This window comes from Hyperoodon ampullatus, assembly GCF_949752795.1.
Source record: "Hyperoodon ampullatus genome assembly, chromosome: 1".
In the NCBI taxonomy this organism is placed as follows: domain Eukaryota; kingdom Metazoa; phylum Chordata; class Mammalia; order Artiodactyla; family Ziphiidae; genus Hyperoodon; species Hyperoodon ampullatus.
Window position 1 is genome coordinate 125,626,924 of NC_136914.1, and position 27,234 is coordinate 125,654,157.

At 42.7% G+C, this 27,234-nt stretch overlaps 1 protein-coding gene across 1 annotated transcript in view; it reads right to left on the bottom strand.

Moving 5' to 3' along the window:
• The window catches only part of POLN (DNA polymerase nu), a gene marked incomplete at both ends in the record, with an annotated part of 171,109 nt that overhangs the window by 48,397 nt on the left and 95,478 nt on the right, over positions 1 to 27,234 (bottom strand). The window contains 2 exons of the mRNA XM_079702093.1: positions 26,024 to 26,138; positions 27,056 to 27,130. Of these exons, the coding sequence (XP_079558219.1) occupies positions 26,024 to 26,138; positions 27,056 to 27,130 (190 nt within the window). The remainder of the gene's footprint in view (positions 1 to 26,023; positions 26,139 to 27,055; positions 27,131 to 27,234) is intronic.

Consider the following 27,234-nt stretch of genomic DNA (forward strand, 5'->3'; position numbering starts at 1 on the left):
GCTTAAGGGGACATGACAACTAAATGCAGTATGGGATCCTGGAACAGAAAGTGGACATTACAGAAATATTGAGGAAATATGAATAATGTATGACTTTACTTGATAATAATGTATCAGCACTGGGTTCATTAACTGTAACGAATGTACTATATTAATCCAAGATTAATAATAGGGAGAACTAGGTGTGGGACATATGGGAACCTGTTGTACTATCTTTGCCATTTTTATGTAAATCTAAAACTGTTCTAAGATAAAAAGTTTATTTTGGGGGACTTCCCTGGTGGTCCAGTGGTAAAGAATCTGCCTTCCAATGCAGGGGACGCAGGTTCCATCCCTGGTCAGGGAACTAAGATCCCACATGCCTCGGGGCAACTAAGCCTGCGTGCCACAACTACTGAGCTCGCACGCCTCAACTAGAGAGGGAAAACCCACATGCCACAACTAGAGAGAAGCCCGAGTGCCGCAACGAAAGATCCCACATGCCTCAAGGAACCGACACAGCCAAAATAAATAAATAAATAAATAAATAAATAAATAAATAAATAAATAAGCTTATTTAAAAAATAGATAACACTACACTAGTTTACAAAATAGCATATATAGTATGATTGGTTTCTTTAATCAAAATTGTAGACAAATATGTGGGGAAAAAACAAGAGGAACTCTAGTGGGCTTATGGCTATTTGGTTCTTGTTATTTTAAACATTTGGCAATTAAACTTTTTTCTAACTAATAATAATTCTACAGAAAAATTAGGCCATTAAAAAAAATCTCACCATAAATACAAAAGAATCAGCAACTTTCCTACCAGTACTGAGATAGAAAATGTAGTAAAAGGACAGCCCTCACAATAGCAAAAAAACCCCAAATATCTGACAGTAAGTTTAAGAAGAAATGTGCCAGCTCTTTATGAAGGAGGGGACCTCACGGGGTGCATGGAGAGCAGGCCACGTTCCTGAAGATGGGACACTGCACTGAAAAGACGCTGAGTCCTCATGGCAAGTTTTATGATTAGAGTATCAGTGTGACTATAAAGTGAGAACTTTATAAAGTGATTCTAAAGTCCATCTGAAAACAACCCAAGTGAGAACAGTCCTGATGATGTTACGAAGGGTGAACAAATGGTAATGGCGGTCGTGTACGACAGGGAAAGCTCAGTACTGACACTGATGGAAGACACACAGGTGAGCAGAAGAAAACGAAAAGCCCCAAGCAGGCCATAGTGTATATAGAAGTAGAGTCCATGATTTGGCATTTCAAATCTCTATTGGGTTGGAATTAATTAACTCTTGGAAAATTATAAAGTTAAATGCCTACTTCATATCATACACAAAAATAAGCTAGAGACAAATGAAGGTATCAAGAAAAGATGAAGATAAACATGTATGCAGAACAGCACGGAAAGCATAGAGGCAGGCCTGTAGCCCAAGGGCCCTGGTGCATGACAGAGGCCGGCTGTGGGTACAGCACAGACATGCCCACACATAGTGCTGGGGCGACTGACTTGCCCTGTTTGAAAAGATCAAATTAGCTCTTTGTTTTCATGTATCACAAAATCAAAAAATCCAAGTCCAGATGGATTAAAAGCCTACACATGAAAAAAAAAAAGAGCAAATTTTAAATCAAGTTAAAGAAAACAAAGGAGAATATAAGTTCCCCAAATAGAAGAGTATTGATAAAAAGACACAAACAATATAAACCATAATAAGAAATAATGATAAAGTACTCTCCATCATAATTTGAAAATCCTCTATGACAAAAAGCATCATAAGTTAAGAGAAAATTAAAAATTATACACTGGGGAAATAAGGTAATATCCAGAATATACAAAGAATCTCTACTAGTCATTAAGAAAAAGAATCTAATAGAAAATTGGGCAAAAGATACAAACAAATAATTTCTAAAAGTAGAAATTGGAAGGGCTAATTAAGAGAACCTTATTAGTCCTGTAAAATGCAAAAAAAGATCACAAGACATCACTTTCCACAGAAGACACTGGCAAACACAAAGTCTGCCCACACCGAGGAGTGGCCAGGACAGAGGACACAGGTTCTGGGTGCAGCGCGGGGCTCAGCTGCGGGGGACACAGGGCAGACTCGAACCCACCGTCCAGCTCGTGGAAGCAGACAGACACTGGCCTCCAGCCAAAGTGAACTTCCTGGGGATCTGACGCTGGCCTGAGAGCGCACCCAGACCTCAGACAGCACCTCGCGGGTGCGCTTTCCACCGGCCCGTCTGCACCTCCCCCGCCCCTGAGGCAGGCAGAGAACTAGTGTGACTGCAGAGAGGGGACGAGTGGCTCACAGCAGGTGGCCATCGTGGGCAGGGCGGCCAGGCGGGAGCTGTCCTCTCCAGGCCCCACTTGAGCCAGGACTTACAGACGTTTGTAAGGGCCTCTGAATTTCCTTGTGTCCGAAGGCTCTCATTTACAATGGCTTGTGCTCAACTCAGGAATGGTTCCCTCGGTTGAGTCATTATGAAATATACATAACTTAAAATTTATCATTTTAACCATGTTAACTGCACACTTTACTGGCATTGAGTATATTCACAATGTTGTGAATCACTACTATGCATTTATTTATTTGGCCTTTTGTTTTTTGGCTGCGTTGGGTCTGTTGCTGCACGCGGGCTTTCTCTAGTTGTGGTGAGCGGGGGCTACTCTTCATTGCAGTGCGCGGGCTTCTTATTGCAGTGGATTTTCTTGTTGCGGAGCATGGGTTCTAGGCGTGCAGTCTTCAGTAGTTGTGGCACATGGGCTCAGTAGTTGTGGCTCACAGGCCTAGAGCGCAGGCTCAGTAGTTGTGGTGCGCGGGCTTAGTTGCTCCGCGGCATGTGGGATCTTCCCGGACCAGGGCTCGAACCCATGTCCTCTGAATTGGCATGCAGATTCTTAACCACTGTGCCACCAGGGAAGTCCACTACTATGTATTTATTTCCAGAATTTTTTTATCATCCCAAACTGAAACTCCGTACCCATATTTCCATTCATTTCTCACTATAATTAAAAATATTGTGAGGGGGAGGAACTGATTATTTTCACTTTTTTTTTTACTATTGAGATATAATTCACATACTGTAAAACTCATCCTTTTACAACGCACAATTCAGTGGTTTTTAGTATATTCACAATGCTCTGTCAACAATGAGTACTATCTAATTCCAGAATATTTTCATTAGTCAAAAAAAAAAAAAAACCAACCCAATACCAGTAATCAGTCCTTCTCCATCCCTGTCACACCCCAGCTGCTGGCCACCACCTGCTCTGCTTTCTGTCTATACACTTGCCTATTCTGGACATCTCATCTCACATACACTTGCCTATTCTGGACATCTCATCTCATATAACGGACTCCTACACCATGTACTCTTTCCTGACTGGCCTCTTTCATGCAGCATGCTGTCTAGGTTCATCTGTGTAGTAACATGCGTCAGTGCTTTGTTCCTTTTTATGGCTGAATAACAGTCCACCATGTGCGTGGACCACACTGTGGCTTCCATTCAGCTGTTGGTGGATACTTGGGTTGTTGCCAGCTTTCGGCTGTTGTGAATAGTGCTGTACCAACATTCAAGTACACGTCTCTGGGTGGACATGTTTTCATTTCTCTTAGACATATGCCTAGGAGGGAATGGCTGGGTCATACGGTAACTTTACATTTGCTTTTATTGAGGAAGTGCCAGGCTGTTTTCCACAGTATTTTACCCACCAGCCATGTAAAAGAATTGATGACTGGGGCTTCCCTGGTGGCGCAGTGGTTGAGAGTCTGCCTGCCAATGCAGGGGACAAGGGTTCGAGCCCTGGTCTGGGAAGATCCCACATGCCGCGGAGCAACTGGGCCCGTGAGCCACAGCTACTGAGCCTGCGCGTCTGGAGCCTGTGCTTCTCAACAAGAGAGGCCGTGACAGTGAGAGGCCCGCACACCGCGATGAAGAGTGGCCCCCGCTCGCCGCAACTAGAGGAAGCCCGCACACAGAAACGAAGACCCAATGTGGCCAAAAAAAAAAAAAAAAAAAAAAAAAAAATCCTGATTTCCTGTAATAAATTTAAAAAAAAAGAAAAAAAAAAAGAATTGATGACTTTTATCCCGGGGAAAGCAGAAGTCAAGATCAGTCCTTGAGCTCTTTACTAAATTTTGCCCCAGAAAACACACTCCTAGAGCCCTTAATGAGTAAGCCACACTCTCCAGAGGGAGAGCTGATTGAGCAGCAGAGGCCCCTGCTGCCCTTGAGCCTGGCCACGGGGTTACTACTGCCTCATCAGACCACGTGAGCTGTGGCAGTTTCATCTGTGGCCTGGGGAAGAAGAGAACCCTGATGGCAGATTATGGCCTCGGATCATGGATCAGGGCCATCCGCTCCTCAGCTTCCAGCCCGACTCCAAGCTCTGGCCAGAGGTGAGGCCTCACTGCCACCCCTCCCACCCACCCCCATGCGGCCTGCACCCCTCCGCCTGCTCACCCCTGTTTAGGTGAGGTGAGGGCCATTCAGGGGCTGCTAGGGCGACAGTGAATCAGACTGGCCCCCCTCAGATATGTGCACAAGCAGGGCACACGTGGTCCCACAGTGACAATTTGCTGAGCGTCCGCCAAGCCCCCAGGCCTCCCTCTGGGCTTTGGTCCTGTAACTTCCCTCTTGGTATTTCCACGTGGATGCTGCAGAGACGGCTCAAGTTCCACACGTTCAAGACTGGACTCTTGTTTCCACCAGCCACACCGGCTTCTCACCTGCCCTTCATCCACCAAGCTGCTCACCCTGGACTCACCTTCCTCCTCCCCACATCCCAGGTGTGGTCAGTTCCATACCTGCTGGCTCTGCCACCTCTACTGACTTCTCCCCGACATGAGCCCAGAAGACGAAACAGCCCCTCTGCCTTTCTCCCCCCAACAAGAGCCACAGTGAAATGTAAACGCTTCCTTGCTGAAAACCAATCGATAAGGTCCTAGTTAAAGATGGCACACTAGTCAGACATGTCTACCTGCTCCTTCCTGAGATTCCACTAAAATAGAGCAAAGGAGTTAAAAGGTATAAATCTACAAGAAAGAAGAGAATGGGAGAGGGGCTATCAGCAGGCACAGCTGCATCTGAGAATGTGCACAAGGGGTGACAGCCCAGGGGGAGCTTTGGGCCCAGCGGAGCCCAGGAAGGCTCTGCAACTGGGACCATCAGGTACAGTCCCAGGCAGTAGAGAGACAAGGGGCTGAAGGCAGGAGGGGGACAGAATGGTCAGGCGCCCTCTCTCTGACTCACCATCCATCGCCCCCAACCCCACATGGTCAACATGAGTCTAGCCGGGCATCTGCTCCCCCAGAGAGATGATGATGATGAGTAAAATGAACCAGAGAACTCTCTACAGAAATGGAAGGCCCTAGAAAAGTGACCTCCGTATTTGGGTGCGTGTTGTGTCCAAGAGCCTGGTCATTGTGAAGTGAGGCCCACAGGCCAACACTCCGCTCTTGAACAGAGAGCTCTGACCAACCCTTTCATGTCACTCTGAACTATGAACGGATGAGTGCATCACCAAGGTCTGCCTGCCATTCCTCTGAAGCTGGTTCCACACGCGCTCCCACGACCCTCGTGTGACCGAACGGGGCAGCCCCTTAGTCTGGGTGCATGTGGACGACCTTGAAGAAGACACTTAGGTGCGTAAACCCACACTTAGGTGCGTAAACACCTCCTCAGGTTCCTCCGCATTTCTTCTCACCAAGGTCATCTCTACAGGTCTGCTTTGTGCTCACAATGCTAATTAAAGAAATTCGAGTCTGGCCATAAAAGTGCAAGTTTCTACAATTAAAAAAAAAAAGCATCTAAGAAAGAAATGAAGGAGATGTTCTCTCTGTGCAGCTGTGGAGGAAGAAACAGCATTCATAGATCCGATTTGAAAAGACGCTAAATGGGGAATTCCACATGAATGTCCTTCCTGGTTTCCCAAGAAGTATGAAATCCGGCATGAATCCCTCAACAGCAGCAAACTTCCATTTTCTCTCATGAATTTCCCCTTGGAAGTCTCGAAAGGCCCCCAGATTTCACAATCTGCTGCTGGGTCCTGTGAGAATCATCTCAAAAGACCCCTGTCATTTTGATAGGTTGTTGCTTGATCATATTTTTGCCCTGGGAATAATGCTAAAGTTGGCATGTCTGTGTTCCTAATTCGTATAAATACTTATAAGACTTGGCTGTTAAATAAGAAAAGTGTTACTGGCAGTCTCTTCTTCCAATACACACAATATTGGTTAAATAAAAACCCACAGCCATCAGATGATTATTTAACAAATCATTTAGAGCCCATTTTTCACTTTAACATCTCCTTTATCAAGTATTAATTTATATGTGTGTGTGTGTGTGTGTGTGTGTGTGTGTGTGTATGTCTATTCTGGGACTTTGTTTTCAAATTGATCTATCCCATTTTGTATCCTATAATAATGTTTTAGTAACTGTGGCTTTATAATAAATCTTAATATCTCGTAGGACTTGGTCTTCCTTATTGTTCCTCTTAAAAAATTTTTTCATGATTATTATGGATTATTTTTGTATCATAAACTACAGATTAATTTGTCTAGTTACTAAAAAATCCTACTGGTATTTTTGGCACATTTATTAGGACATTTCTATATCTATACATTAGTGTAAATAATATCTTTATAAAAATGAGATTCTCTATCTTTTCTGTGTTTCTCTATTTTTAACTTTTTTTCATCTAGATTTTGCACACTTTTGCTTAAGTTTATCATAGGTATTATGTCTTTCTTTTTGCATTCTTTTTACCATTACATTTTCTAACTGGTTGTTGTTTATATTTGGGAAGCAATTTCTGTAGGTCCACTTGTACCTGGTCTTCGTCCGGATCCTAGGACCAACCTTTTCTTTCAGTTTGTTCTCTTGGTTTCCCAGGCAGGCCATCCCACCATTGCCCCAAAATGATTCTTTTGCCTCTTCCTTTCCAGCTGTTACGCTTCTCCTCTGTTACACCAACCAGAGCGACCGTGGAGAGTGGTGGTGACAGCGGCTCATCTGGGTCCTGGGTCTCACAGGGCTGCTCTGGGGCTCATGCCTGGCTTGCTGTGCTTTGTTGGCTTGGGGTGGATGAGACTCATCAGCCGGGGAGGCCTAGAGGAGCCACATGGTCTGACTGCATCTCAGAGAGATAAGGTGGAGGCAGCTGGAGGTGGATGTGGAGCAGGGCCGTCAGGAAGCTGTGTGGGAAGTAACGAGGCCTTAGCTGAGGTCGCAGACTTAAGAGGCCCAGTAAGCGGACCACGGGCCTGGCTGGAACAGGGGGTTGGGAGGGAGGAAGGCAAGAGTCAGGATGGCCCCTGCGGGGACTGGGCCCCGGTGCCAAGCTCTCTCCAGACATGTCTGAAGTGTCCTGGGACAGCCAGGGAAACCGCCGCTGAGACCCAGAGTCGCTGGCCTGGAGCTCAGGACAGAGGCGCTGTGAGGACGCGCCACCGTTTTCCAAGGTCTCCACGCTCCCTGTGCCGTCAGCCACCTTCCTTCCCCGCCTTCTCCTCGCTCCCGAGAGCCCAGTGCCACCTCACCTCCTCAAGGAAGGCTTCCTGACTGTGCAGCGCCCTGGACTTCACCCGTATGGCCTCTAGACCATCGCAACGAAATTTTCGGCTGCGTTGTGCAATGTCCTCTGCAGGCTCTGTGGGCATGGCCGCCGTCTTCTCACAGCTGTATCAACGCGTGATTGACATTCAGTTATTTGCTGAGTGGGCAACTGGATGATCATCTCGGGAGCTGGGCGTCCTTATTCCCAGTAGCCAATGGCACAGGTGGACTTGGAGCCCAGATGGAACCAGGAGAGGGAAAAGGGCCCTGGATAAAGCCTTGGGAATCCCTTCACTGGGAGCAGAAGGTGCAGGCCCCACCCCCATGCCTCCTCTCTTATCCCTGTGGGAGGGCGGCCTGGCTAACCGGCAAGTTGGCCAGGTGGCTCCAGCTCGGATGCGTTCTGGTCTGTCCTCCCATGTGGTGAGCCCTGCCCTTGCAGGGCAACTTCTGCAGTGTGGACTTGGGTCCAGTTTAGGGACCAGTCCATCTGACTGCGGTGCAAGCCGTGCTTTCCAATCGGCTTCATCAGAATAAAGCGGGCAGTGTTTGGATTTAATTCCCTGGACATCCTTCTCAGTGGGGTTTCTCCCTAAATCCCTGCACTGTCCTGTGTCCTGAGGGACCAGACTCTGCAGATGGCTCTGGTGCCCTCCGGCATCACAGGTTAGGCCAACAGGGGCACTGGCAGATGGGAAGGTGAGAAGGAGGTGCCAAGTGTTCCTGCCCCTCACCTGGCTGCTGCTGCCTTGACAGCATCTGTGACCTCATGTGACCTCCAGGCTCCATCACCAGCTGCCCGGGCCCTTCCGTCGCTCACCAGGCTCCAGGACTGCCTTTCTCCAAGCACTCCTAGCTGCTCGCCCAGCCACACCTCTGCAAATGGCCCCTCTTGAAATTGAAATCCTGGTGGAGGCTCTGACTATCACAGCTCTAGACGTAGGAGGCTGAGAAAGAGGTGTGGGGCACGGACTACCTGAAACCCTAAGGGTTAAGAACCACGGCCCTAGAACCCATCCTGCTGGATGTGGATCGTGCTGCTAAGGCGGCGATCGTGTGACCTCTGGCAAGTTTAACAACCTCTGTGTCAGTTTATCCAAAACATGGGGAATAACAGTGTCACAGGCATTAAATGAGATGTGCCTGAAACAACACAAGGCATACAGTAAGAATCAGCCAGAATTCGTGCTTTTTTTTTTTTTTTTTTTACCGTGAAAGGGGTAGAAAGCAGAGAAGAAAGAGGGAGAGAAACCTCCTGGGCACAGGCAGTCAGAACAAAGTGCAGTTTCTGCTGCTTTTTCTTCTATATCTCTATTACAGCTCCAAAGTAAGGTACTCATTGCATTATGTGTATTGAAGTCCTTTACAATTTGAGAAAACTCTCCAGGTGATTTTGTCCCAGTTTTTCCACCCTGAGGGGTGCAGTGAGACTCTGTCGCCCAAATGCTGAGACTTGGCTGTGCTGATCAGAGCTGCCCGGGGGACAGAGGCTGGGGGTGGCCCTCTCCGAGCCACACAGCTCTCGGCACCTCAGCGGGGAATCAGCCACATGGCTATGGTCACCGGGCGGGCCAGGACTCTCTCCTCTTTGACAAGAAGAATAGTAATAACTCCGTCCCACTGAAAGTGGTGGCTCTTCATCAACAGGTGTTGGTGATTTTGCTTTGTCTATTAACCTGTGCATGTTGCTACTGTCCTGTTTGGGAGAATATGTAACCTTAGGAAGCTCTGAGAGGTGATAAAACACTAAATTGTTTTAAAATTGCCAGCGCTTGTAGGAATATTGGTAGGAATTAAATGTGTCAGAGATCTGATCAACTTTTTTTTTATATAGTTTTTTTGGTAGTATTTTTAAACTAATTAATTTATTTTTGGTTGCATTAGGTCTTCGTTGCTGTGCGCGGGCTTTCTCTAGTTGTGTCGAGCAGGGGCTACTCATTGTTGTGGTGCACAGGCTTCTCACTGCGGTGGCTTCTCTTGTTGCAGAGCATGGGCTCTAGGCACACGGGCTTCAGTAGTTGTGGCGTGTGGGCTTAGTTGCTCTGAGGCATGTGGGATCTTCCTGGACCAGGGATGGAACCCTTGTCCCCGGCATTGGCAGGTGGATTCTTAACCACTGCACCCAGGGAAGTCCCTGATCAACTTTTTAATAGAAGAATCCGAAAGATTAAGCAATACCACTAAGGAGAAAGTGACTGGATAAGAAAAAACAAAACAAAACAAAACTTCTGAAGCAGAGCTAATCATGAGAAGAGTCCTTTGTTATAATTAACCATTATGGCAGAACTTTCTTATGGAAGCACTGCACAGGATCTAGGAAAAAAATAATAACCTGTGGTCATCAAATGTTTAACAATGGTTGTATCTTGAAATCAGTGCCATAAATTGTATCCTAAAAGAGCAATAATCCAAATGATACAACATGACATCCTAATTATGTATGGTGGCTCAGTGGTTAAGAATCCGCCTGCCAATGCAGGGGACATGGGTTCGATCCCGGGTCTGGGAAGATCCCACAAGCTGTGGAGCAACTAAGCCCGCATGCCACAACTACTGAAGCCCGTGTGCCTAGAGCCTGTGCTCTGCAACAAGAGAAGCCACTGCAATGAGAAGCCTACACACCGCATCAGAGTAACCCCCACTCACAGCAACTAGAGAAAGTCCGCGTGCATCAATGAAGACCTAATGCTGCCAAAAATAAATAAACAAATAAATTTATAAAAAAATAAAATAAACCTCATTTGAAAATAAATTTCCCTTCTGGGAAATGCAGTAAGACTTTTTCAGTGGATGAATGAATTAAATGTAAATTCTATTTCTCTCTTTAGTTCTGTCAATTTTTGCTTCAAGTATTGTGAAGTTCTCTTATTAGATACATTCAAATTTAGGACTGTTGTGTCTTCTTGATGAATCAGTCTTTCATCATTATGAAATGTTTTTCTTTATTTCTGGGCACACTCTTTGTTTTGCAGTATTAGCATACCATCTTGGTATTTGATTTTCATTTACCCCATTTGCATTTTGTTCTGTCTCTCTTTCATTGAATTCTTTTGGGTGAATCGCATATTTTTTAATATCCCATTTTATTGCCTCCATTGATTTTTTTTTAAATTTACTTTATTTTTTAATTTATTTTATTTATTTGGTTGCACCAGGTCTTAGTTGAAAGAGGTGGCGTCCTTAGTTGCAGCATGTGTGCTCCTTAGTCGTGGCAAGCGGGCTCCTTAGTTGCAGCACGTGAACTCTTAGTTGCGGCATGCATGTGGGATCTAGTTCCCTGAGCAGGGATGGAACCCAGGCCCCCTGCATTGGGAGTGTGGAGTCCACTGCGCCACCAGGGAAGACCCTACCTCCATTGATTTTTTTAAGCTATACTTCTTTTGGTATTGTTTTAGAGGCTGCCCTAGAAATTACAGTATGCATCTTTAAGTCATCATAGTCTACCTTTAAATAATATTGTAATACTTCACAGTGTAAGAACCTGAAAATAGTATAATTCCATTTACTCCCTTTCCTACCCTTTGTACTTTTTAATGCCTTATATTTTAGATCTATGTTACAAACTTTTTAAAAATCTTAGTCTTTTCAAGAATTCAAACTATACATAGAACTATATAAATATATATATAAAATAAACTATGTAAAATAAAGATTAAAATGTTTTTTATATTTATCCTGGTATTGACCCATTCTGGTGTTCTTTATTCCTTCCTGAAGATCCAGAGTTTTATGAGGTATCATTTCTCTTGAGCCTGAAGAACTTCTACTAGCATTTCTAGTAGAGCAGGTCTACTAAGACACATTCTTTCAGATTTTGTAAATCTTAAATTGTCTTTATTTTGCCTTAATTTTGAGAGAGAATTTTCTGGATCTAAAAATCTAGATTGAATGTTTCTTTCAGCACGGTAAGGATGTTTGTTCCATCGTCTTCTGGTCTCTGCAAAAAGTCAGCTGTATTTTGTGTTGTTCTTTGTATATAATGTCTTCTTCCCTCGGGTGGCTTTCAAGGTTCTCTTTAGAATTCTGTCACACTAGCCCATGTGCAAGTAGGGTTTAGATGGTCTCTTCCTATCCCCTCTATGGCAGATTCCTCCTCCTCCTGCCACTCCACCAGGGATGAGAGAAGCCAGGGGTTTCTTCTTTTCTGTGAAGGGCTTATCACTTTCTGGAGCTCTGTAACTTAGCTGTATCCTCAGATTTCTGGTAAGTATAGAAAAACTAATTTTGTAGTTTATTTATCTTGGTTTGATTGTTAGGGTTAGAGCAATAGTCTCTTATGATTTTTTATATCTTAACTAGAAATTCATCCTTTAATTTTCTCATAAATTACAAATTAAATAAACTAAAATAGCTATGTTTCAGGACATATAATCCAGTACAGTGCATCAGGAGGAAGGTGTAAGGGAGGTCATGCTAACTTTCAAGGGCATGTGGCCTATGAACTTGGTTTCACTATCATGTGGCAGTGTGACCCAGGACCCTCAACCACAAGGTCCCAAGGAGACTTTTCATCACTGTTAGTGGCAACCCAAAAGAGCTCCCCTCCAAAGCTGTTCTTGGCCTTCCAGGCAGAGACCCTCTCAGGTGGTCACCAAAAGTCAGCCTAGAGTACCCAGAGCACTCACATAATTCTCTTCAACACTAACCTGCTTACCCAGAGATTAATGAAGCCTTGTACAACTCAAAGATGAAGCAGATAGGACGTAGTATTTAAGCTCATTTTTAAGAGAGACATACCCAAATACTGACAACACAAATGGTTGCACCTTTGCTGTACAGTAAGGACAGACTATGCTATGCTCAGAGGCTTACAAAAACAAGGGCTTAGTTCTTGTTCATGCAACATGTCCAACACAGGTCAGCTGAGGCTCTGCTCCATGTCATCTGCATTCTGTGATTCAGGAGCAGAGTCTAGCCTACATCTGGAACAATGATGCTTGTCATGGCAGAGGAAGAAGAAAATATGGATAACCATGTGTTGGCTCGTAAAATTTCTACCCATTGGTGACAAATGTCATTTCTGTTCACATGTCATTGGTAGCAAGTCACATGGCCAAGCCTGAGTCAATGGGCAAGGAAGTACACTCTTCTTCTAGGGAGGGATAGCAAATATGCTTGAATAATAATACATTCCACCACACTCCACCCTTCTGATCACACATATTGGCTTTCCTCCCCCTTGACAAGAGTGACAATTCCAAGTTCCATCTGATAGGGCATCAGGATTTTGTGATCATCTTTATATCAGGTCTTGATGGGGCTCCTCTTGATCTGGAGGCCAAGGAACTAAAAAGTCAGGTCTACCTTTCACTCCACACATGTGCTGTGCAACGGTGGGGCAGGGACAGGATGCCCACAATAAGCACTCCCATGTGGAAAGGGGAAGAGTGGGAGACACATGGGTGTCATTGGTCCACAGCAACTCTGAATTCTCACTGGGTAGGTGCTGAAGGGGCCCTTCTCCAAAAGGACCCTTGCTCAGTCCCTTGCTTACCATGGCCATTTGCTCCACTCCTTTTCCATTATCTTTCTTGGCTACATGTAAGAGGGCACTAAAGGATTTTCTTTCCTTGGGGGAATGAGCATATTTCCCGGACTGCTTCTTGGCTGTAGAATACGTGGGGCCCCACGTTTGCAATCACAGTCTGCTTTAGCCCAGACTGGAGGTGCTTTGGTAAGTACAGTGCTCAGAAACACAATAAGTCCTATTTTACTTCAGTCAGTTCCATGTGCCAACAAACATTCCCACAATTCGCTTAGAGATGCATCCTCTCTCCAGACTTCACCGCAGGTGCCTGCAGCTTATCAGGAACTTGGGGGAAAGCTAGCATTTAGTCTCTTTTTTCAGCACTGTGTTGTCTAACTGTAAGGATTTATGGGTGCCACCTTCTTTCAGAGATGTTAACAGCAGACATCAAAGCCATACCTTTCATTTGTTAAAGGCAGTGTTTTAACTGGCCTTTGCTGTTCAAAGCCCTTTTCAGATTCATCTTTTTTTTTTTTTTTAGTTCTATATATATTGAAAATCATGAGTTAACACTGGTAACTCTAATTTGGAATTAACAAAAAGGGTTCATTCTAATTTGCCTTCTTTTCTTTTCTTTTTTTTAATTAGTTTCTGCTTTATAACAAAGTGAATCAGTCATACATATACATCTGTTCCCCCATCCCTTCCCTCTTGCATCTCCCTCCCTCCCACCCTCCCTATCCCACCCCTCCAGTCGGTCACAAAGCACCAAGCTGATCTCCCTGTGCTATGCGGCTGCTTCCCACTAGCTATCTACCTTACGTTTGGTACTGTATATATGTCCATGCCTCTCTTTCGCTTTGTCACAGCTTACCCTTCCCCCTCCCCATATCCTCAAGTCCATTCTCAAGTAGGTCTGTGTCTTTATTCCTGTTTTACCCCTAGGTTCTTCATGACATTTTTTCCCCTTAAATTCCATATATATGTGTTAGCATATGGTATTTGTCTTTCTCTTTCTGACTTACTTCACTCTGTATGACAGACTCTAGGTCTATCCACCTCATTACAAATAGCTCAGTTTCGTTTCTTTTTATGGCTGAGTAATATTCCATTGTATATATGTGCCACATCTTCTTTATCCATTCATCCGATGATGGACACTTAGGCTGTTTCCATCTCTGGGCTATTGTGAATAGAGCTGCAATGAACATTTTGGTACATGACTCTTTTTGAATTATGGTTTTCTCAGAGTATATGCCCAGTAGTGGGATTGCTGGGTCATATGGTAGTTCTATTTGTAGTTTTTTAAGGAACCTCCATACTGTTCTCCATAGTGGCTGTACCAATTCACATTCCCACCAGCAGTGCAAGAGTGTTCCCTTTTCTCCACACCCTCTCCAGCATTTATTGTTTCTAGATTTCTTGATGATGGCCATTCTGACTGGTGTGAGATGATATCTCATTGTAGTTTTGATTTGCATTTCTCTAATGATTAATGATGTTGAGCATTCTTTCATGTGTTTGTTGGCAGTCTGTATATCTTCTTTGGAGAAATGCCTATTTAAGTCTTCTGCCCATTTTTGGATTGGGTTGTTTTTTTGCTATTGAGCTGCATGAGCTGCTTATAAATTTTGGAGATTAATCCTTTGTCAGTTGCTTCATTTGCAAATATTTTCTCCCTTTCTGAGGGTTGCCTTTTGGTCTTGTTTATGGTTTCCTTTGCTGTGAAAAAGCTTTGAAGTTTCATGAGGCCCCATTTGTTTATCTTTGTTTTTATTTCCATTTCTCTAGGAGGTGGGTCAAAAAGGATCTTGCTGTGATTTATGTCATAGAGTGTTCTGCCTATGTTTTCCTCTAAGAGTTTGATAGCGTCTGGCCTTACATTTAGGTCTTTAATCCATTTTGAGCTTATTTTTGTGCATGGTGTTAGGGAGTGATCTAATCTCATACTTTTACATGTCCCTGTCCAGTTTTCCCAGCACCACTTATTGAAGAGGCTGTCCTTTCTCCACTGTACATTCCTGCCTCCTTTATCAAAGATAAGGTGACCATATGTGTGTGGGTTTATCTCTGGGCTTTCTATCCTGTTCCATTGATCTATCTTTCTGTTTTTGTGCCAGTACCACACTGTCTTGATTACTGTAGCTTTGTAGTATAGTCTGAAGTCAAGGAGCCTGATTCCTCCAGCTCCGTTTTTCGTTCTCAAGATTGCTTTGGCTATTCGGGGTCTTTTGTTTTTCCAAACAAATTTTGAAATTTTTTGTTCTAGTTCTGTGAAAAATGCCAGTGGTAGTTTGATAGGGATTGCATTGAATCTGTAGATTGCTTTGGGTAGTAGAGTCATTTTCACAATATTGATTCTTCCAATCCAGCAGCATGGTATATCTCTCCATCTATTTGTATCATCTTTAATTTCTTTCATCAGTGTCTTATAATTTTCTGCATACAGGTCCTTTGTCTCCTTAGGTAGGTTTATTCCTAGATATTTTATTATTTTTGTTGCAATGGTAAATGGGAGTGTTTTCTTGATTTCACTTTCAGATTTTTCATCATTAGTGTACGGGAATGCCAGAGATTTCTGTGCATTAATTTTGTATCCTGCTACTTTACCAAATTCATTGATTAGCTCTAGTAATTTTCTGGTAGCATCTTTAGGATTCTCTATGTATAGTATCATGTCATCTGCAAACAGTGACAGCTTTACTTCTTCTTTTCCAATTTGGATTCCTTTTATTTCCTTTTCTTCTCTGATCGCTGTGGCTAAAACTTCCAAAACTAAGTTGAATAAGAGTGGTGAGAGTGGGCAACCTTGTCTTGTTCCTGATCTTAGTGGAAATGGTTTCAGTTTTTCACCATTGAGGACGATGCTGGCTGTGGGTTTGTCATATATGGCCTTTATTATGTTGAGGAAAGTTCCCTCTATGCCTACTTTCTGCAGGGTTTTTATCATGAATGGGTGTTGAATTTTGTCGAAAGCTTTCTCTGCATCTATTGAGATGATCATATGGTTTTTCTCCTTCAATTTGTTAATATGGTGTATCACGTTGATTGATTTGCGTATATTGAAGAATCCTTGCATTCCTGGAATAAACCCCACTTGATCATGGTGTATGATCCTTTTAATGTGCTGTTGGATTCTGTTTGCTAGTATTTTGTTGAGGATTTTTGCATCTATGTTCATCAGTGATATTGGCCTGTAGTTTTCTTTCTTTGTGACATCCTTGTCTGGTTTTGGTATCAAGGTGATGGTGGCCTCGTAGAATGAGTTTGGGAGTGTTCCTCCCTCTGCTATATTTTGGAAGAGTTTGAGAAGGATAGGTGTTAGCTCTTCTCTAAATGTTTGATAGAATTTGCCTGTGAAGCCATTTGGTCCTGGGCTTTTGTTTGTTGGAAGATTTTTTATCACAGTTTCAGTTTCAGTGCTTGTGATTGGTCTGTTCATATTTTCTATTTCTTCCTGATTCAGTCTTGGCAGGTTGTGCATTTCTAAGAATTTGTCCATTTCTTCCAGGTTGTCCATTTTATTGGCATAGAGTTTCTTGTAGTAATCTCTCATGATCTTTTGTATTTCTGCAGTGTCAGTTGTTACTTCTCCTTTTTCATTTCTAATTCTATTGATTTGAGTCTTCTCCCTTTTTTTATTGATGAGTCTGGCTAATGGTTTATCAATTTTGTTTATCTTCTCAAAGAACCAGCTTTTAGTTTTATTGATCTTTGCTATCATTTCCTTCATTTCTTTTTCATTTATTTCTGATCTGATTTTTATGATTTCTTTCTTCTGCTAACTTTGGGGTTTTTTTTTTTTTTTGTTCTTCTTTCTCTAATTGCTTTAGGTGCAGGGTCAGGTTGTTTACTCGAGATGTTTCCAGTTTCTTAAGGTGGGATTGTATTGCTATAAACTTCCCCCTTAGAACTGCTTTTGCTGCATCCCATAGGTTTTGGGTCGTCGTGTCTCCATTGTCATTTGTTTCTAGGTACTTTTTAACTTCCTCTTTGATTTCTTCAGTGATCACTTCGTTATTGAGTAGTGTATTGTTTAGCCTCCATATGTTTGTATTTTTTACAGATCTTTTCCTGTAATTGATGTCTAGTCTCATAGCATTGTGGTCGGAAAAGATACTTGATACAATTTCAATTTTCTTAAATTTACCAAGGCTTGATTTGTGACCCAAGATATGATCTATCCTGGAGAATGTTCCATGAGCACTTGAGAAAAATGTGTATTCTGTTGTTTTTGGATGGAATGTCCTATAAATATCAATTAAGTCCGTCTTGTTTAATGTATCATTTAAAGCTTGTGTTTCCTTATTTATTTTCATTTTGGATGATCTGTCCATTGGTGAAAGTGGGGTGTTAAAGTCCCCTACTATGAGTGTGTTACTGTCGATTTCCCCTTTTATGGCTGTTAGTATTTGCCTTATGTATTGAGGTGCTCCTATGTTGGGTGCATAAATATTTACAATTGTTATATCTTCTTCTTGGATAAATCCCTTGATCATTATGTAGTGTCCTTCTTTGTCTCTTCTAATAGTCTTTATTTTAAAGTGTATTTTGTCTGATATAAGAATTGCTACTCCAGCTTTCTTTTGATTTCCATTTGCATGGAATATCTTTTTCCATCCCCTTACTTTCAATCTGTATGTGTCTCTAGGTCTGAAGTGGGTCTCTTGTAGACAGCATATATATGGGTCTTGTTTTTGTATCCATTCAGCCAATCTGTGTCTTTTGGTGGGAGCATTTAGTCCATTTATATTTAAGGTAATTATCGATATGTATGTTCCTATTCCCATTTTCTTCATTGTTTTGGGTTCGTTATTGTAGGTATTTTCCTTCTGTTGTGTTTCTTGCCTAGAGAAGTTCCTTTAGCATTTGTTGTAAAGCTGGTTTGGTGGTGCTGAACTCTCTCAGCTTTTGCTTGTCTGGAAAGGTTTTAATTTCTCCATCAAATCTGAATGAGATCCTTGCTGGGTAGAGTAATCTTGGTTGCAGGTTTTTCTCCTTCATCACTTTATGTCCTGCCGCTCCCTTCCGGCTTGTAGAGTTTCTGCTGAGAGATCAGCCGTTAACCTGATGGGGATTCCCTTGTGTGGTATTTGTTGTTTTTCCCTTGCTGCTTTTAATATGATTTCTTTGTGTTTAATTTCTGACAGTTTGATTAATATGTGTCTTGGCATATTTCTCCTTGGATTTATTCTGTATGGGACTCTCTGTGCCTCCTGGACTTGATTAACTAATTCCTTTCCCATATTAGGGAAGTTTTCAACTATAATCTCTTCAAATATTTTCTCAGTCCCTTTCTTTTTCTCTTCTTCTTCTGGAACCCCTATAATTCGAATGTTGGTGCATTTAATGTTGTCCCAGAGGTCTCTGAGACTGTCCTCTGCTCTTTTCATTCTTTTTTCTTTATTTTGCTCTGCATCAGTTATTTCCACTATTTTATCTTCCACCTCACTTATCCGTTCTTCTGCCTCAGTTATTCATCTATTGATCGCATCTAGAGTATTTTTCATTTCATTTATTGTATTTTTAATTGATGCTTGATTCATCTTTAGTTCTTCTAGGTCCTTGTTAACTGTTTCTTGCATTTTGTCTATTCTATTTCCAAGATTTTGGATCTTGGAAATAGAATCTTGAATCATCTTTACTATCATTATTCTGAATTCTTTTTCAGGTAGACTGCCTATTTCCTCTTCATTTGTTAGGTCTGGTGGGTTTTTATCTTGCTCCTTCTCCTGCTGTGTGTTTTTCTGTCTTCTCATTTTGCTTTTCTTACTGTGTCTGGGGTCTCCTTTTTGCAGGCTGCAGGTTCATAGTTCCCATTGTTTTTGGTGTCTGTCCCCAGTGGCTAAGGTTGGTTCAGTGGGTTGTGTAGGCTTCCTGATGGAGGGGACTAGTGCCTGTGTTCTGGTGGATGAGGCTGGATCTTGTCTTTCTGGTGGGCAGGTCCACGTCTGTTGGTGTGTTTTGGGGTGTCTGTGGACTTTTTATGGTTTTAGGCAGCCTCTCTGCTAATGGGTGGCATTGTGTTCCTGTCTTGCTAGTTGTTTGGCATAGGGTGTCCAGCACTGTAGCTTGCTGGTCGTTGAGTGAAGCTGGGTGCTGGTGTTGAGATGGAGATCTCTGGAAGATTTTCGCCGTTTGATATTATGTGGAGCTGGGAGGTCTCTTGTGACCAGTGTCCTGAAGTTGGCTCTCCCACCTCAGAGGTACAGCACTGACTCCTGGCTCCTCAATTTGGGATGATTCGTTGTCTATTCATGTATTCCACAGATGCAGGGTACATCAAGTTGATTGTGGAGCTTTAATCCGCTGCTTCTGAGGCTGCTGGAAGAGATTTCCCTTTCTCTTCTTTGTTCTCACAGCTCCCGGGTCTCAGCTTTGGATTTGGCCCCACCTCTCCATGTAGGTTGCCGGATGGCGTCTGTTCTTCGCTCAGACAGGACAGGGTTAAAGGAGCAGCTGCTTCGGGGACTCTGGCTCACTCAGGCTGGGGGGCAGGGAGGGGCACGGAGTGCAGGTGGAGCCTGCAGCAGCAGAGGCCGGCGTGACGTTGCACCAGCCCGAGGTGCGCCGTGCGTTCTCCCAGGGAAGCCGTCCCTGGATCCTGGGACCCCGGCAGTGACAGGCTGCACAGGCTCCCCGGAATGGGGGCGTGGACAGTGACCTGCGCTTGCACACAGGCCTCGCGGCGGCGGCAGCATCCCCAGCGTCCCACGCCCATCTCTGGGGTCCGCACTTTCAGCCGCGGCTCGCACCTGTCTCTGGATCTCCTCCAAGCAGCACTCTTAATCCCCTATCCTCGCGCACCAGGAAACAAAGAGGGAAGAAAAAGTCTCTTGCCTCTTCGGCAGGTCCAAACTTTTTCCTGGACTCCCTCCCGGCTAGCTGTGGCACATTAGCCCCTTCAGGCTGTGTTCATGCCGCCAACCCCAGTCCTCTCCCTGCACTCCGACTGAAGCCCGAGCCTCAGCTCCCAGCACCGCCCGCCCCGGCGGGAGAGCAGACAAGCCTCTCGGGCTGGTGAGTGCCGGTTGGCACTGATCCTCTGTGTGGGAATCTCTCCGCTTTGCCCTACCCAGGTACGTGGGGAGTTTCTTGCCTTTTGGGAGGTCTGAGGTCTTCTGCCAGCATACAGTAGGTGTTCTGTAAGAGTTGTTCCACGTGTAGCTGTATTTCTGGTGTATCTCCAGATTCATCTTTTACTGGTTGGAGATGAGAATCATTTCTATATTCACATATGTAAAACTCCAATTTTCTGGAATCTTCTTATTTCTTTTCATTCCGACCTGTACACTGGCCAGTTCTTCTCTGAGTTTGTTTCTTATGGTACCTTGTGACATGCAGACAACAGCAACCAAAGCATGTTCTAGCATTCTGCTGGCCCACTCTGCCCCAAACCTCAGCTCATTAGGGTATTATCTGCTTCACAAGTTATCACAGGTGACAGTTTTGCCAAATGTTATACCATTTACCAAGTGCCATCCTCCAGCCTCCAATAAGTATCTCACTGCCTGCCACCTGGCCCCAAAGCCAGTGCCACATGTTTTAGGATTCATTACAGCAGCCTCTTAGTCCTGGCACCCAGTCCTGTAGATGCTATGATAGGTCAAGTTATACTGCCATAATAAATCACTCTGAAACCTTACTGCCTACAGCAAGAATACTTTATTTCTCTTCTTCACCACCTTTCCATCACAGTCTGGTCCACCATTTATAATGCAGGATGATGGAGAAGCCTCTGTCAATTTTGTCAAAATAGAGACAAAAGAGATCAAGAGGAACCGTGTGCAGTTGCTTAAAGCCCCAGCTTAGGCATGACCCTTGTCACTTTTGCTTACGTTTTATTAGCCAAAACAAGTCACACGCCCAAGTCTGACATCTAACAGGTAGGGAAGCACCATCTTCCCCCAGAGAAGGAGAGAGGCCCACAAGACTATCTACCACACCTGCCTTACGAGAGAATATCTCAGAAAAGCACTCAAGAAAAGCCTTAAGCAGAAGAAAAACTAATATATTCTGCAGTGAAAAATTATTTTTTAAGTTTCAGTCTGAAAATGTTGAGTTGAACGTACAACTGATAAGAAATGCTTTTTTATTTGCCTTGTAGAACTTTTAGGAAACCACCTAATCAGGCACATGTGTGGTGATTACTGTGAAGGAAGTCACCTCCGTGCAGAATGGTTGTCTTCCGAGCTCAGGTGAAAACACTGGAGCTGGAGGAGGCAGCTCTGACCCGGCTCAGACATGCACCCGTGGGCAGGGCCCCACTCTCTGGGTCAGACTTTCATCAGTCACATCATAGCTTTACAGATGATCTCCAAGACCTCTTCCAAGTCTCCATTTTTATACATGATCTACATATTCTTGAAGGTTTTTTTTAAGAAAATTGTTATTCTTTGAAAATGTTACTAAATATTTCAGAGTACATCGAATTGCCTTTGTGCTTTTTGTGTTTCAAACAATAAGGCATTTACATGAAACAAACATTTTTAAGAGTGCATTTGCTGCTGTTTCACCATGTGCTATTCTAGTCCTCTGTTTGGAACATAAAAATCATTTCCAAAGCAACTAATTATAGTATAAGTCACAAGTGTTGGATTACTACTGCTGATAGGAAATTAGAAGTGACCACCATGCAAATACTAGAAGCTTCTTATTTTTGAAGTTCTCCTCAAAACCACCACAAGATAAAAAAAATGCGGGAAAGACATATACAATATCCAATGCAGAAATGAACTTCCCAAGCTGGCTTTGTGAGTGATCAGCTTAACATGGATCTGAAGAGAATTATTTTCTGCCTGGGACTTTATACCTTTCCCAACAATCAGTTGTGCGTGTTTGTGTGGATCTATTTCTGGTTCTCTTTTCTGTTCCATTGGTCTATGTGTCTGTTCCTCTGCCAACACCACAGTCTCTTGATTACTCTGTATTTTTTTCTAAAGATTTTCTTGATGTGGACCATTTTTAAAATCTTTATTGAATTTGTTACAATATTGCTTCTGCTTTATGTTTTGGATTTTTGGCCCTGAGCCATGTAAGATCTTAGCTCCCCAACCAGGGATCAAACCTGCACCCCCTGCATTGGAAGGCGAAGTCTTAACCACTGCACCACCAGTGAAGTTCCCAATTGCTGTGTACTAAGTCTTAATATCAGGTGTGATTCCTCCCACTTTCTTCTTTGTCAAGATTGTTTTAGGTATTCTAGGGCCTGTGCCTTTTCATTTAAATTTTAGAATGAGGTGGTCTATGTCTACAAAATTTGCTTGGGTTTTAATAGGAACTGCATTAAACTTATGGATCAATTTAGGGAGAAGTGACATTTTACTATGTTGTGTCCTCCATTCCACGAACACAGTATGTCACTATCAGATCTTCTTTGATTTCTTTCATCAGCATTTTGTAGTTTTAGACACACAGATCCTATACATATTTTGTTAACTGAATACTTAAGTATTCCATTATCTTTGGAGTGAATGTAAATGGTATTGCATTTTTTATTTCGATTTCTGCGTTTGTTGTTAGTTTATAGAAATGCAATTCGCTTTTGTGTATTGATACTGTGTCTTGCAACCTTGCTAAACTCACTTATTAGTTCTAGGAGTTAAAAAATGTTTTTTTCTTATACATACTTTGAGACTTTCTATATAGACAATCATATCATCCATAAATAGAGACAGTGCTATTTCTTCCTTTCCAATTTATATACCATTTATTTCTCTTCCTTGTCTTATTTAGTGGCCAGAACTTCAATAATCAATATTAGTAAGTTGTTACTGATCTTAGGGGGAAAGCATTTAGCCTTTTACCATTAAATATGCTGTTAGCTGTAGGTTTTTTGTAGATGTTCTTTATCAAGTTGGGGTTGCTCCCCTTTATTTCTAAATTCCTGAGAATTTTTATCATGAATGGGCATTGGATTTTGTCAAATGCTTTGTCTAGGTCAATTGATAAAATCATATTATTTTTATTCTTTAGCTTGACTACATGGTGGACTACACTGATTTTTGAGTGTTAAACCAGCCTTGCGTACCTGGAATAAATCCTACTTGGACATGGTGTATAATTATACCCGTACAACATTTTAAGATGTTGTTGGATTTGGTTTGCTAATATTTTGCTGAGGGTTTTTACATCTAAATTTGGGAGTGATATTGGTCTGCATGGGATTGTGTTTTGTTTTATTTTGTTTTCAGTCTTTGTCTGGTTTTGGTATCAGGGTAATACTGGCTTCACTGTATGATTGGGAAGTGTTCCTTCCTCTTCTATTTTCTGGAAGAGGTTGTATACAACTGGTGTTAATTCTTTAAATGTTTGGTAAAATACTCCATGGAAGGCATCTGGCCCTGCAAATTTCCTTCTCAGGAGATTTTAAACTAAAAATTCAATTTCTTTAATGTTTATAGGACTATTCAGGTTATCTATTTCATCATAGTTGGGTTTTGATAGTTTGTGGTTTTCAAGAAATTGATCCATTTCTTCTAAATTGTTGAATTTTTTAGCATAAAGTTGTTCATAGTGTTCCCTAATTATCCTTTTGATGTCTGCAGAATCTGTACTAATATCCTCTGTTCTATTCCTGATATTGGTGCTTTGTGTCTTCTCTATTTTTATTTTTTTCAGTCTTGCTAGAGTTTATTAATTTTATTGATTTTTTTGAAGAATCAACTTTTGTTTCATTGATTTTTGCTACTGCTTTCTCTTTTCAATTTCATAGGTTTCTGCTCTTATCTTTACTATTTCCTTCCTTCTTCCTTCTTAATCATCTTTTTCAGGTTTCTTGAGACAGAAAGTTTGATGATTTATCTGAGATCTTTCCTCATTTCTGATGTAAGCACCAGTGCTGTACACTTCCCTCTTGGCACTGCTTTAGTTGCATCCTTTGCCTGATACTTTGACAAAAATATTTTTCTGTAACACTTGGTCAGCAACAGCCAGACTAGCTTTGGGCCCATTGAACAAAAAACACGCTTAGTGATCTACGCACAAGCACTCACCTTGAATCACAGATAGATTCTTTCACACTGTCAAGGAGAATATCCATAGCACCCTTCCACCAAAGCACTAAGATGGCAACAAAGCTCAAATGTGAAACAAATAAGTAAAATACTCTTCCTGCCTAGGTAGAAACAATCTTCTAAGACTTTCCACACCTCGGGAGAGAGGGCAGGGGTATTATTAAATCTATCACATGCCTTAAAAATTCTATGTTATCTTATATCCTAACTGGACAGGAACTGAAACAGAAAAGAGACCATCTTCTGGGAGGAAGTATGCAGAGAAAGCTGGGGTGAGCAAAACACCCAGGTGCACTTGTGTAAAGGTGTAGAGGAGGGAAAGAGGCAAAGATAGAGAATAAGAAGAGATGCTCAACATTGGCAGTCATCAGGGAAGTGCAAATCAAACAACAAAGCTACAACTTCACACCCACTGGGGTGGCTAGAATCAAAAAGACAGAGGATAAAAAGTATTGGCAAGAAGGTGGAGAAATTGGAAACCCATACACTGCTTGTGGGGTGTAAAATGGTGTAGTTATTCTGGAAACTGTTTCAACAATTCCTCAAAAAATTAAATATAGTTGCCACTATTGTGACATGAATTGTACATTTTAAAATGGTTAAGATGGTAAATTTTATATTATGTTATTTTACCACAATTTTAAAAAGTTAAACATAGAATTACCATATGACCCAGAAAATCTTCTCCTAGGTATCTACCCAAGAGAAATGAAACCATATTTCCACACAAAGACTTGTACATGAATGTTCACAGCAGTATTATTCATAACAGCCAAAAGGTGGAAACAACCCAAATATCCATTAACTGATGAATGGATAAATAAATGGAATATTATTTTTTGTTTATACTGAAATATACAGAATACATTATTCCATATAATGGAATATTATTTGGCCATGAAAAGGAATGAAGTACTGATACATGCTACAGCATGGATGAACCTTGAAAACATTATGTTCAGTGAAAGAAGACAGTCACAAAAGGCCATATGCTGTATGATCCCATTAATGTGAAATGTCCAGAATAGACAAATGTATAGAGACAAAATAGATTAGTAGTTTCTGGGCGGGAGGGAAGGCTGGGGAATGATAGCTACTAGGTGTGGGGTTTCTCTTTAGGGTAATGGAAATGTTCTGGAATTAGACAGTGATGATGGTTGCAAAACCTTGTGAATGTACTAAAACCCACTGAATTGTACACTTTGAAAGGCTGAATTTTATGGTCTGTGAATTATATCTCAGTTTTAAGAAGAATAAACGGTGCGCACCAAAGAGAAGGGAGGAGCCGTGGGAGCAGCTGGGAGCTGCTCCCTGGGAGCGGCGGGCGGGGCGAAAGCACCGGGACCTGGTGGCACCGCGTCAACCCAAGTTGAGAGTTGCTGAGCTGGGGGGTGGGCAGGGAGGGGGCAGGCAGGGTCTGAGCCTGCTCTTGCTGGCTTTGGACCTCGGGACCAACTGCACCCTGAAGAAAGGCATTCATGGCCTTAGATAGGAGGAGTTCCAGGCTTCAAATAGAAAGAAGAAAAGCCTAAGTAGGCAAAATGAAAGTTTATTCAAAAAAGCAAGGATGAGCCGGCAGTGAGAAAGAATAGCATTAAGTGTAGACTTGTTTTGTACCCAAACAGTAAACGAGGGCTTCAGTGGGGCTGAAGATAGGATTGCCACTCAGGTTGCCTTCAGGCACTGGGCTTTGTCTTCCCTGAGTGACACTCATATGGAGGGCGTGCGTGACTTTCACTTTTGATTTTTTCATATTTCTATTATATTCTTTCGCAATGGACTTCCTTTCTAGTGGTGAAGAATTACCATTTCTTTCATAATTAGGAAACTCTTGGCATCCTCGTTACCTACTCTTCTTTTCAAAGAGATTAACTACTAGAGAAAAGTATAATTTCTTTCTTATGAAAATAGGTTTGGAACAGCTTCAGGCTTTTAAAATCGTGTCAGCATTCCTGCGGATCTGATACTATTATGAGCTCATATATCTTACCACTCTGAAGTCAGGGTGGAAAATACATCATCTCTTTCAGATTCCTGGAATAACTTCAAAAGTTCTGGATCCCCAGATAAGTGTGCAAGAATGCGCAATTCAATCTGTGAAAAGTCTGTTAGATAGAGCTCTGCATTAATTCAGAATCTAGGAACAATGTCCCTCATTGTTGCTACCCACCCCCAGGGGACCCTCAATCTTCCCTCCCCACTGAGGAATCAAGGTCAATGTGCCCACCTCTTATATGCCAGGGTCCTTAGGCCTAGGGTCTATTGGCCATCCCTGGGTCTAAAAGTCCCAAGACCTCTTCTGCGAGACTGGCCATGCCTCCAGGGTGGGCTGTATTCATTCATCAGTTCATTGGAACATCAGAATTTTAAAAGGCCTGCTGTGTGCCAGGCTGTGTGTTTGGGATATGCTAGTGAACAAAACAGGCAACAATCCCTTCCTGCGTAGAACTTATACTTGAGGGGAGGGAGGCAATTTGAATTATTCAGCGTGTTAGAAGGTGAGAAATGAAATGGAAAAGATGGATCAAGAGAAGGAGCTTCTGGAGTCAGTGTGTGTAGGGAGCTGCAGTAAAGTGTCATCAAGAAAGTGACCTTCCAGCAGAGGTATGAGGTGGAGGAGGGAGCAGGACCACATCTGGGGAGGGGGTTCCATGCAGGGCCCGAGGTGGAGCTGGCTGGTTGTTGGGGGACAGCAGAGGGACCAGCAGGACTGCAGCAAACGAGCAAGGCAAAGCGCCACGGGTGATGGGGACAGAGAGGAGAAAGCGGGGCAGACTGAGCGGGATCAGACAGAGGAATTTGGGATTTAGTCATGGTAAAGTGAAGGGACCCAGGAAGCAGAGCTGCTCTCACTTACTGTGCATAAGAAATCTTTGCTTCATATAAATATTTGCCAGGACTTATTTTAAAGAATGAGTTCTGTAAGCACCTTTGGATTATTCAACTTCTAAATATTTGAACTGTATGAAACGCATAACATGGGATCCAGTGACATGGTGTCTCTACCATGGCCCACACATACCTGCTGCTAGGAAGGTGTGGCCTTCGGATGAAACAAACATGGTCCTCGGGGAGATGGTAAGGAGTTCGTCTTTACCTGAATCATTATTTCAAGAGCACTTGGTGAATTTGGTCATGAGCTGATTCATAGCTATTCCTCATACAAAGTTATTTTAACATCATTCTAAAGTCAGAAGAGTC